The 11,908-nt window shown below is 40.8% G+C and overlaps 1 protein-coding gene across 9 annotated transcripts in view; it reads right to left on the reverse strand.

Annotated features, from left to right (window-relative positions):
- Positions 1–996: 996 nt before the first annotated feature.
- The window catches only part of LOC115218054, a 147,745-nt gene continuing 136,833 nt past the window's right edge, over positions 997–11,908 (reverse strand). For all 9 annotated transcript variants that reach the window (XM_029787817.2, XM_029787816.2, XM_029787819.2 and 6 more), the window contains one exon: positions 997–2,702. In XM_029787817.2, the coding sequence (XP_029643677.1) occupies positions 1,594–2,702 (1,109 nt within the window). In that variant the 3' untranslated portion in view covers positions 997–1,593. The remainder of the gene's footprint in view (positions 2,703–11,908) is intronic.

Genomic DNA, 11,908 nt, shown 5'->3' on the forward strand with positions numbered 1-11,908 from the left:
GTCCAATGACTGAAACAGGTAAAAGATAAAAGATATAGAAACAAGGGGAATGTAATTTTCAGTTCATTGTATTACATATATGTGTGCATTTATATATAAAAATCTGTACCATATATTTAACATAATAAATAGTCCCAATCTACTTACATCTCAGTCATATTGTTAATATTTGTTATCAGTATCACTACATTCTATCTCTATATTTATATAAATTGATCAGGCTTAGTCTAGCCATCTGAGTAGAATATACTTCACTGAGGTGGTCTAACAAGACCAAAACATGTCTGTTTTCACAAGTTAGCTTTCAAGATCAGATCTTCTCCAATGTGCATGTTTATGGTGTTGAAAAATTATTACTGTTGTCTCCTTTTTTCTTAATATGTTTTTTTAAATACTCCTGGACGAGGATTCATGTCAATTAATTGCATGGCTAATCACATATATTTAGCTTTATATGGTTTTACACAATCAGAGTTGTAATTAAACTAATTTTAGTCAAAATAATTACCAATCAGTGTGCAAACTAAAACAATCGATTATAAAATGATAGTAAATAATTACTGTTTGTCATTCATAAAATATGTAATTTTTATATACTTCTAATCTATTTCCAAAATGTGGTTGGGATTTTTTCTCTCTTAATGTGTATTTTTAAGAGCTTTGTAGTAATTACTTTCTGGAGGAAGTTAATTATTTTGCCTCTATAAGAGATAAAAGACGATATAACTTATTTATTTTATTTTATTTTTATTCGTTGGGAGAAATATATATTTTTAATTGTTATCATTAAATATTTGCTATAACAAAATATGAGTGGGTTTTTTGCGAATATAATGATTGATATCTACGAGGCCAGAACTGTCAGACAATATTATTTGCGAATTAGGAGAGTGGCATTTTTATGTTCCAGAAAAATAAATAGAAATAAAGTTTCTCATACCCAAACATCTTTCACAAAATATTAAAAATAATAATAATAACAAAAACAATTTGGCATTAAGTATAAATTATTTCGTTTGTTATTGTGCTGTTATTTCTTTACTTAAAGGTAGATAACTTTTGTGAGCTTAAGTCAAAAGTGGGCATTTCCTTTCCTGTCAAAATTTTCAAAATAAAAGATGTAAAACTATCTTGCTAAGTAAGCCAAGAGAAGTTTCTCTAAAATAATGGAATAGCTGGTATTTTACAGGCTTACTAATTCATAAATTTGCTCAGTTAAAAGAAAGTTTTTTCCCTTTTTTTTTTTCAAGATATAAATTGAATAATTTAAAATAAGCTTTTGGTAGCACAGTATTTGCGTATTAAAAACCCATTCTAACCTAAAATATAATAAGTAGAACTAACAAAGCCTTTTGTAATGCTTGACATTAAATATGTTCAAACAAAAACAAAAACAAAAAAAAAAACGAAAAACATAAAACTTCACTAACTTATAAATTTTAAGTTGAAGATTTTATAAATATAATGATGTGTTTTGTTCCGAAATATGTTAGCAGATATAAGATACAAAAATGTTTCAATAATTTAATGTCGAAGAGCACCAAAACATAGTCACTCAGTGGAATTACTATCCAGTTTTCATTGGTCAGCATTTCAACCAAGCTCTTCTTCAGCTTGGCTGAATTCACTATCATCTATAATAGTGGAAAGACGCAACTCTTTGGCATCAACAGCATTTAAGACCTGCATGTTGACCAACCGTTGCTCAATATCACGGGTTAGCTTGCCAGTTGAATAATCTGACTGCAATTGTTGTAATTGATCTTTTGTCATACAAATATTCATAACAACTAACGTGTCTCTTCGAAGCGCACTCATAACAAGTGTTCCTCGATCTTGTTCGAAATATTTTATTAGGTTTGTATAGTGTGAATTTCCAGCACTATCAAAAAGGACATAAAACTTGTGAGCTTTCTCATCCAAAACCTCTCCATCACCACGCCATTCTTCTGTCAATTCAACTTTCCTAGATATTGATCTCCCTTGCTCCAGTGACATGAACATACCTTGTTTAGCAGGGGAAGGCCCAGGAAACATACTGTTTTTGCTTGAGGCAATACTATTCGAATCTCTCCTGTAGCCTTGAATCAAAACGGAATTACCAGAGTGTCGACTTTTTAAAGACTCAGGAGAGGAATAATGACTTTCATTCAAGGAATTTTTGTAATGAACAATATCAGTAATATTAGGATTCTCATTTCTGTGACTTTTGCTAGACTTTCTGTTCAGATAATATTTGCCATTTAGCGATGCCCTTTCCTCATGCCACTTAATGCGAGACGATGGAGAGCTGGTCACTACATTGGTATATCGTGAAATGTCTGGAGGAGTAACTTGTTGTGTCCGATCTCGACGATTTGTAACATTATGCTTCTTTTGTTTGGGGTCTTTTTTACGACGGAATAGGCTTGGGAAGCAGATGCACCAGCATCTCTTTGGTTTGATGATATCATCATCATCTTCATGGCTGTAAGCATACTCTTTGATGAGATGTGGTTGAATATTTGCTCCCTCCTCAGGTGACTCTAATAATGTCATATTTTCATAAGAACAGTGACGTCGTCGACTTGGAGAGAAGCTGATTTCGACACTGTGTGTTCCTGTGCTGCTACTAAGGTCTTCAACACTCACTCTATCCAAGAGTTCCATTTTTGGAACAAGTGCCTTAACAGCCTCCACCTGGATGCGTATAGCCACTTGACCTGAAATTGAAAAAACAAAGATAAATATTACAAATTTTAAAACTAATTAATTAATATCTTGAAAAGCATAATTACATTTAAAACAAGGACATAAAAATGATTTCCAACACATAAAAGTTATTTTATTTTCACAATACACACACACAACATTTATAAATGGGTAATTTTGTGGATAGATTTCACAACTGATGACCTCACAGAAAAGATGTTGAACTATCAAAAATGAATTGTGTAATATTGCACAGTAGGTACATCCAACCTAATGTTGATATTAAATTAGATAGTTGAAAATAAAAACAATCTATTAGAACTGAATAAGTATGAAATACAAATCCCATATACATTAGTGCTGTCAAAATAGTTATATATTAGACTGCAATAGTGACCATATATTTTAGTACTCCCATACTGTATATTAGTATTGTAATAGAGATCACGTATATTACATTGCAAAAGTGGTCATATATAACATATTAGTACAGTAATAGAAGCCATGTATATTACACTGCAATAGTGGTGATAATATACAGGACTGCAATACAGTCATAGATAAGTCTTGTAATAAAGGTCATATATATTAATAATAGGTCACCTTTATTAGTACAGGATGAATGTGCTAGCCTAGTGTGTTAGGGTGTTCAGCTTATGATCATAAGTTTGTGGGTTCAATTCTTTGACCAGGCAACCTGTTGCGTTCTTGAGGAAGGTACTTCATTTTAGTTTGCTCCAGTCTTCTGGACTTACCTGCTGTAGATGACAGATGAGGGTTCAGCAGCTTCTTGCTGAACAATCTGTACAAATGATTTCCACAGTGGTCAAATGTTTGTACTGTACATTAGAGCACTTCCTCCATCAACTTGGCATTGCCTGTACAAGTGCTTGGTGTGCCACACATCATATGTTGAAGTGACTGCAGAGCAATGTGAGATGAAGTTCTCTACTCAAGCACGCACCACATTGCCCAATCCAGAATTTGAAACTACGATCTTATGACTGTGAGTGCGACACTAACCACAAGGCCACATGCCTCCACTAACAGTCTACTCTCCTGTAAATGAATACTAGCCAGATGCTAGTACAGCATTCTTTCTCTCTCTCTCTCTCTCCAGTTGTCATGTCTGAGATGTGCTGCTGGGTCAAGAGGGAGATGCCCAAGAGGGTGGCTATGTCTGTTCACAACTATCAAATTACTCAAAACAATTAGTGATAACATGGTTCATGTCACAAAGTCATACTCAGTCATGACTGATAGTTAACGGCTACACATATTTACAGCATACAAAAATAGATGTATAAAGATATTGTCACTAAATTTAGCTCTATCAGAAATGAAAGATAGGATGTTATGGCTGGGATGCATTTGATTATAGATCAGGTCTAACTTCAGACTAAACAACAGCACCTACAATATCCCTAGTCCCTTCAAATTTAAATGATTGCCTAAACTGAATGAGAGTTGGTGCTGCCATGAGCAGTGTTTTGTTCTTCTTCAAAGCTTGTGATCTTCACTTGTTTCTATTCAACAATTCTTTAATTTACAATTCAAGGTTAAAATCCTCTTCACTAATGGTTAATGCATCTAGCTCTAGAGACTCATTAATCTAGAACATTTGGACTGTAAATGGTTTGTCATGTCCATAGTTTAGATACATTGTACACACTGTGAGAAAAGACATATCTATTTGAACTTAGGCTGCTGACACATTGCTGCAAAAAGGTCTTTCTGTTACTGAAGTACGTTAGTATTATTACTATTATTATTATTATTATTATTATTATTATTATTATTATTCCTTCCGACGCCGATGGACGTACGTGAATCAGCTCCGTGAATTTGACACCAATTTCATTGGAAATCTGTTGATAAGTTTTAATATTTTTTAATATTTTTGTAGCCAAACCGACCGGCTTCTTGCGGAGCTCGTCGGTTGGGCGAAATTTTGCCCCATTCGGGGTGAAATTACGTTTTAAAATTTTGAACATTTGACATTTTTCAACATTTTGAATATTACAACAAAAAAACATGGCTATGAAGCGAACAGTTGGCTGTTCCTTCCTTCAAGATACATTCCCTCCGCAAACACACAACTCGTCCAAAACACCCACTTCACGCCTTAAAAGGCAACAAAGATCCTCCTTCCGAACCGGAGAGCATGCGCTCGGTTCAAAAGGAGAATGCAAGCCAGGACGTCGCGTTCGACGTAATTCTCGATTTTCCCCCTCTGCCTTCACCCAATGCTTTGGTACGGAAGGAGGAGGAAAAAAAAACAAATACAAAAATCATCACAAACATTGACACGGAGATAAAAGAAAAAACTTCCAACAATTTTGCTTCTGCTGCGAAGCAAATTTCGGAGGAAGTTAAGATAACTCTAGAAGATGTGAAAAGAGCGAAGGAGTTGTTGAGGAAGGATGGCAATGGCATCTTCCTCAATACTCCACAAGAGGTGATTGAAAGCACCAACAAGAAAACAATAATTTACAAAGTTTTCGACAGAAAACTAAAAAGAATAACAAATGCCACACCCCAACAGTTGGAGATAGCTCTAAAGCCCATTTGGGCCCAAAAGAGCTACGTAACCAAGGGGAAGCGTTTTGGAACCGTGGAGGTTCGCTTCCCAACAGAGGAGCTTGCAAGGGCGAACGCCATTTCGCCCTTGCAAACTGAGAATTTGTTACTAGTTCCGACCCACCTCGGGCGAAGAGTAACAAAAATAAAAATCGACCTCGCCCCCCCTGAGCTAGATATGTCATGGCTGGTGGCAGCTGTCCTCTATGATATAGAGGACACTACCACCATTCTAGATGTCAGGAGAGTGAGGGCGAAAAACTGGTTGGGGATGGGAGTGCTGCTTCTTGCGCAAATTCAGCAAGACAATATAAGTAAAGTCCCTGATTTCGTAAGTTTGCCGGACGGCACCAGGCTAAACGTTGCTGTGGAGGGGCGAAAGCCAAAATGTTTTCTCTGCAGCAGCGAAAGCCACTTAAAGAGGGACTGTCCCATTCACAAAAAGAGGATGGAGGCTTTCAGCAAGAGGCAGCAGCAACAACAACAACAACAACAACACAAGCAACAACAACAGAAACAACAAAAACAGCAAGAAACACCAAAGGCTGCCACACCACCAACACCATCACCAACACCAGCACCAAGACGAACAACACCACCTCCAACAACAACAACCACCACCAAACCAACACCGACAACCACCACCAAACCAACACCGACACCAGTACCTCGAAGGTCGACAGCAGCGACATCAACAGTAACAGGAGCAGCGGCACCACCGATACCGGCGGAACCAAAAACTTTTCGTCCTGCTACTGAAGCAGACCCCTCAACCATTCCTTTGCCGGATGAAGAGATCTCGGATTGTGCGAGCTCTGATGCCAACAAAGGAGAATGGAACATAGTGCCTCCAAAAAAGAAAAGGAGGAAAAAACAAAAAGATTTACAGGGTAAACACGAACAAATAGTACTTCCCAACATCAACAACAACATCAACAACAACACACACTCACAACAACAAACAACAACAACAACACTTTCGACACCACTACTGCCACTACCACAGACACAAACAAACACAGACACAATTACAGACACGATTACAGCAGTGAATACAAGAAACCAGGAACTGGTTGAGTATTTGAAAAACAAAACAAGCACAAACATTACAGATTTCATAATACCTACACACAACACACCACCAGCACACATTCTCACAATAAAAATAAACAAAACAGTTTACAACGAAATAAAACAAATATTCCCTAACGATGTGGGATCGTTAGGGAAAAGTTTCTCTCAGAAACTTTACAAAAATATTATTGAAGCACCCGTGCAAAAGCACAAGGGAGCCACCCCCACCACCAACAACAGTAAGTAGAGCCTTTTTTCTCCTTTTTTTTCCCCTAACTTTTGAAACATGGCAAATCTTAGAATCGGTTGCTTGAATGTGAGAGGCCTCGGGTCACCTTGGAAACAGGGTCACCTGTTAAACGACCTGAGGTTTCATGATGTGGATGTAGCAGCCATCAGTGAAACCAGGCTCTCCGACCCGCAGGAACTCGCAGCCCTTTTCGGCGGATACGAGATATTTCTATCTCCGTGTAGGCCGGGAGCGGGCGGTGGTGGTACTGCGGTGTTGTTTCGGAAGGGCCTGGACCTGAAAATAAGGACAGTCTTCTTGGATCCGGAAGGTAAGTTGGTGGTCCTCGACGTCGACGGTAGTGACGGCGGTGCTTTCAGACTGCTGGCTGCCTACGCTCCGACAGGAGCAGGGCAGTCGGATTATTTCAAACGTCTGGAAGTTTTCCTGGGAACGTCACGCACTCTAGTACTAGTTGGGGATTGGAACGCTGTCTTAGACGAACGTTTCGATCGGGTGGGCAGGGGAGCGTCTGATAGGAGAGGGGGAGGGTGCAAGAGCCTCGCCAACCTACTCGGCCACTTTCAGCTGTCCGACAGGTTTCGACTAGACAACCCGAATGTGCCAATGTGGACTTGGACAAACCGCATCGGGTCGTCTAGATCGTACTTAGATAGAGTGTTTTGTAGGCCAGCGGATAAGGACAGCGTAGGGTGTCCACAATTCCACCTAGTCGAATATACGGACCACAAATTAGTGATCTGTACGGTCGACTTAGATAGGCTACATAGACAGGGACCCGGCTACTGGAAGCTGAACGCGTCGTTAACGGCGTGCAAAGCTTACAGAGACCGGATTAGTTTACTAGTTAAGCGGGCGCTCACGGGGGCAATCATCAACAACAACTGGTGGTTTGCCCTCAAGAGAGCAATTAGAGTAGAGTCGATTAGGTATAGTAAGACTCTAGCTATTGAACGTAGGAAGAGAGAGCGGGATTTAGTTAAGAAACTAGACGAGGCTCTTGACACTGGCATCGCGACCGACGTGTTGGCGGCAAGGTTGGCCCTCGACCAACACTTCGACGCCAAACACGAAGGCTGCGTTGTCAGAGCTAAGGCACGTTCGCTAAGCGGGGAGGGGACTAGAGCCGCTCGATGGGCCCGCGTGGCGGAGGCGAAGCGAGGCAACAGAGCAACCATTCGGTCTTTGGTGGACCAGAACGGGCGCGAGGTTACCCAACCGAAGCAGATGTGTACGGTGCTTCAGCGGCACTTTGCTCAACTGTTTGGGACGAGCGGTGGAACGGACACCAACGGTGCAGACTTCGGTGTGTACCTGGACGGACTGCCGCAACTCTCGGACAGCGAGGCAGAGTGCTGCGAAGGACCGATATCTGCCTGGGAAGTACAGGAAGCGATGAAGAGTTGCACGAGAGGTAGATCGCCGGGTTTGGATGGTCTGCCCTACGAGCTTTACTTTTCAATGCCAGACTTGTTTGCGGACCTGTTGGCAAACGTCTACTGCAACTGGCAGCAAAACGGGAGAATTCCTGCTTTTGTCTGTCGAGGGGTGGTGGCTTTGCTAAAGAAGGACCCAAACAAGGGGGACGTTATAGGGAATTTCCGGCCCATCACTCTGCTCAATGCAGAGTTGAAGATTTTGGCCAAGGTGCTAGCCAAGAGATTGGCCCTTGTCGTGGACAAGCTGGTCGGCGAGACGCAGACATGCACCGTGCCGACCAGGTCGATACACGACAACCTCCATCTCATGCGCTACATCATAGAGAGGGTGGGTAATGACGCTGGCGCGGGTGGGGCTTTGATCAACTTGGATCAGAGTAAAGCCTTCGATAGGGTCGACCATCGGTACCTGGCAGCTGTCCTCAGGGCAGCCGACTTCGGTCCAGTCTTCCGCGGGTGGATCGCTGCTTTATACAGCAACATCTGCTCAGTGATACGGGTGAACGGTCACCTTTCGGAACCGTTCGACATCTCGCGTTCGGTCCGCCAAGGATGCCCTCTCTCCTCCCTCTTGTACATTTTGACTCTCGAGCCATTACTGCGCAAGTTGGAGGCTTTGAGGGGTATCCCGCGCGATCTAGGAGGCGGAAACAGCGTGTCTGCTTATGCCGACGACGTCACCGTGGTGGTGTCGAGCCACAGGCACATTGGCCTGATTGGCGAGACGCTAAACCAGTACGAAGCGGTGACAGGGGCAAAGATTAACGCGGAAAAGTCTGTGGGCTTGCAACTGGGCACCTGGAGGGGCAAGCCCATGCCGTCCAACAGCGTCGTAGGGCGCTGGACAGACGGACCCGTTAAACTGCTCGGGGTCTGGTTCGGTCCGGACCTCCAGGTGGATAAGAACTGGGAAGAGGTGACGAGCAGGGTGGCACGTCTCACCCAGAAATGGGCCGAGAGGAAGCTGTCCCTGAAAGGTCGAGCGGAGGTGGCGAATGCGTACATCGCATCCGTCATCTATTACCGCTTGACCGTCGTCCCTTGTCCCGACCGCTGGTTGGCCAAGCTGGTACGTCTGCTCTTCGACTTTTTGTGGAAGGGTCAGGTGCCACTGGTCAGGCGATCCATCTGCTGTCAACGACCGCTGAACGGAGGCCTTGGAATGCCGTGGTTACTGTTGCGCAGACATGCGCTCAGGCTGCGGCATCTCAAGCGCTTCCTAGACGGTGAACAGGTGTGGTCGTCTTTTGTCAGACGCGATTTTCCGCAGCTCGTCTCTTTGACGGAACTGCAGACCTGGATCAAACGTAGACCGAGAAAGGGCGCTTGGCACCTCGAGTGCCGTCAAGCCCTCTCCGCCCTCCGCCAGGCGGGCAATGCGGTCGGTTACAGCTCCACTCTAGCGTTCTATAGAGGGTTAGTGGAGGAAAAATGCGACGACGTTCTCGGGGAAACTCTAGGCGTTGAAGATGACGAACTGTGCGGTCTGTTCGGGAGGACTTTTGGGCCGGGGCCGATGGATAATTTCCAGAGGTCTCTCGCTTGGCAGTGCTACCGAGGGGCTCTGCCTGTTCGAGATAAACTCTACCGGCACGGAAGTGCCGTCAGCCGGGCCTGCCCGAGGTGTTGCCAGGACGACGAACCGTTCTGCACGCACTCGTTCAGTGCCCGAGTATTGCTGAAATATGGGTTTATGTCGAACAGCTACTGTCACGTGTAGGACGGATCCGACTATCGGCCGAATCCATAGTGAAGATTGCCCCGCCGACTTCCTTTAACAAGGAGGGCGAGGCCGTTTTCTTGTGCCTAGTGGCTGTGGCGAAAGAGGTCGTGTGGTGGACTCGTTTGAAAGGGCTAAAGACAGACACTTTCCTCTTTGGTCAAGGCCTCATCAACTTTTTCAAGTTTCACTTGAAAAGGAAGAGGAGGTTAGAGAGGAAAGTGCTGTCCGATAGCAAGTTTTATGAAAGGTGGGTGAATTGTGCGAGACTGGCCTGTATAAATGGACCAGTTCTCAGGTTTCGCCTGTGATTTCAAAGAAAAAGGTAATGTAAAAGGAGAAGAAAGGGGACTCTCTACACCCCCTTTTTTTTGACCAGGCTCCCGTTGGCTTTTGTAGGGTTTTTTCCACCAGGAACCTTTCGAAACGTCTCCCCCTTTTGGGAGTCTTTCATTGTTGAATTTTATAAGTTGTTATAAAGATTTTTACTCGATGTTTTTAAAAAAAACGGCAAAACCCTTTGTAACCTTTCGTCCTGTCTTGTCCCTTTATGTAATCATGCGTGTCAGCCCTTGTGGCCAATAAAAAAGAATTGATTATTATTATTATTATTATTATTATCATTGGAAGGGTAAGATCTCTCATCTCATCATCAAAAAGAAAAAAATAAGTAGATAAATAAAAAACCTAGACAAATTGTTAGTAATGCTTCAAATGTTCAACATTTAATGCACTCAGGTATTTTTCTGGCTTTCTCCTATGTTATAAAGAGCATCTTTTGCTCTTCTAGCTGTGTATATCACATTATATTCAATCATTTTAGTTTGTGTTGACATCTCAGTACATTATTCCTTTGAACGCAGAATGTAGACCTATCTGCTCGAAATTCTATTACTGTCAACTATGGAAAGTGGTTTTACTCCTCAATTTTTCAGATTTTCTAAATTTTTTCCTATTTCATGAAACATCTCTTTACAGAGCAAAAATCAAATACTTTTAATGGTGGATATGAGAGCTGTAGATACAACTTTCATATCCACCGAAATAAGCATTGCAGAAACAGAAAATATCAATTCTATTTTTTGGTGGATAATTTATATCATTACAAGAATGACCATGAAATTTAATTACACAGTCAAATGTTTAATGTTTGTTTCTTATAACTTCATATAATTGCATAATTTCTAAAAAAAGATATTAAATTCTAGTATTCTAAACTGAAAACTTAGTGACAATTTAGTTTTAGCATATTAAATGAGCAAAAAAGGAAAAAGTCACAGAAAACGTTCAATAAATGACATTAGATAAAATATTTCAATCAATATCTGAAATATTTTTTTCACTTGTATGTGAAAATATATTCTGTGTACAGGTTATGTATAACCAGTGAGTAAGTGATTTAAAATAATACTTGTTTATTTGTACTAACTATTATTTATGATGTATAAATGAAATGAAACATTTTCCCTCTATCCAAAATTGTGACTTTTTCCCCCGTGTGACTTCATTTCTGTTCACTATTCACTCAGGTCAACGTGTTATTATTATAAGTTTCAATTTAATTTCGGTCACACTAACTTAGTGACACTAACAGGTTACATACTAAGCCAGATGTTGCATCTTCAATAAACAATGATAATCAATAAAAAAAAATACAGATTTTACATTGTTGTTTATCAATATTATTTTATACAGTTTGGAAAAATTGATCTCTTTTATTAACAAAACTTACAAGCAATGAATTAAAACTAAACCTGACAACTAAAACTTGGCTGTTTAGCAAAAACACCAATCAACTTAATTACTTTTTTATAATTTTAATATGGAATAAACCCATTATTTTTCAACATAATTGCAGTAACTATAGCTCTTTAACACTTAACCAAAAATATTAGAAAAAACATTGGAAATTCATCTAATTTTCATATATGTATATTTTTTTAGTTTGGTTCTTGGTTTTAATAAATGCCACTCAACAATTTATGACTTGCTTAATAAAAACAACTGGGAACATTTACATGTCTCTCCCTAGAAAATATTTCACAGTTCTGATCTCCTGATAACAATGATGCCTTCAGCTCACTATTAGAGAATTCAGCACTATTATTTTCATTTCTAAATTTAAAGGGTTGCTTTGTGCATCATTCAACAGTG

Source organism: Octopus sinensis, linkage group LG12 (assembly GCF_006345805.1).
Source record: "Octopus sinensis linkage group LG12, ASM634580v1, whole genome shotgun sequence".
Classification (NCBI taxonomy): domain Eukaryota; kingdom Metazoa; phylum Mollusca; class Cephalopoda; order Octopoda; family Octopodidae; genus Octopus; species Octopus sinensis.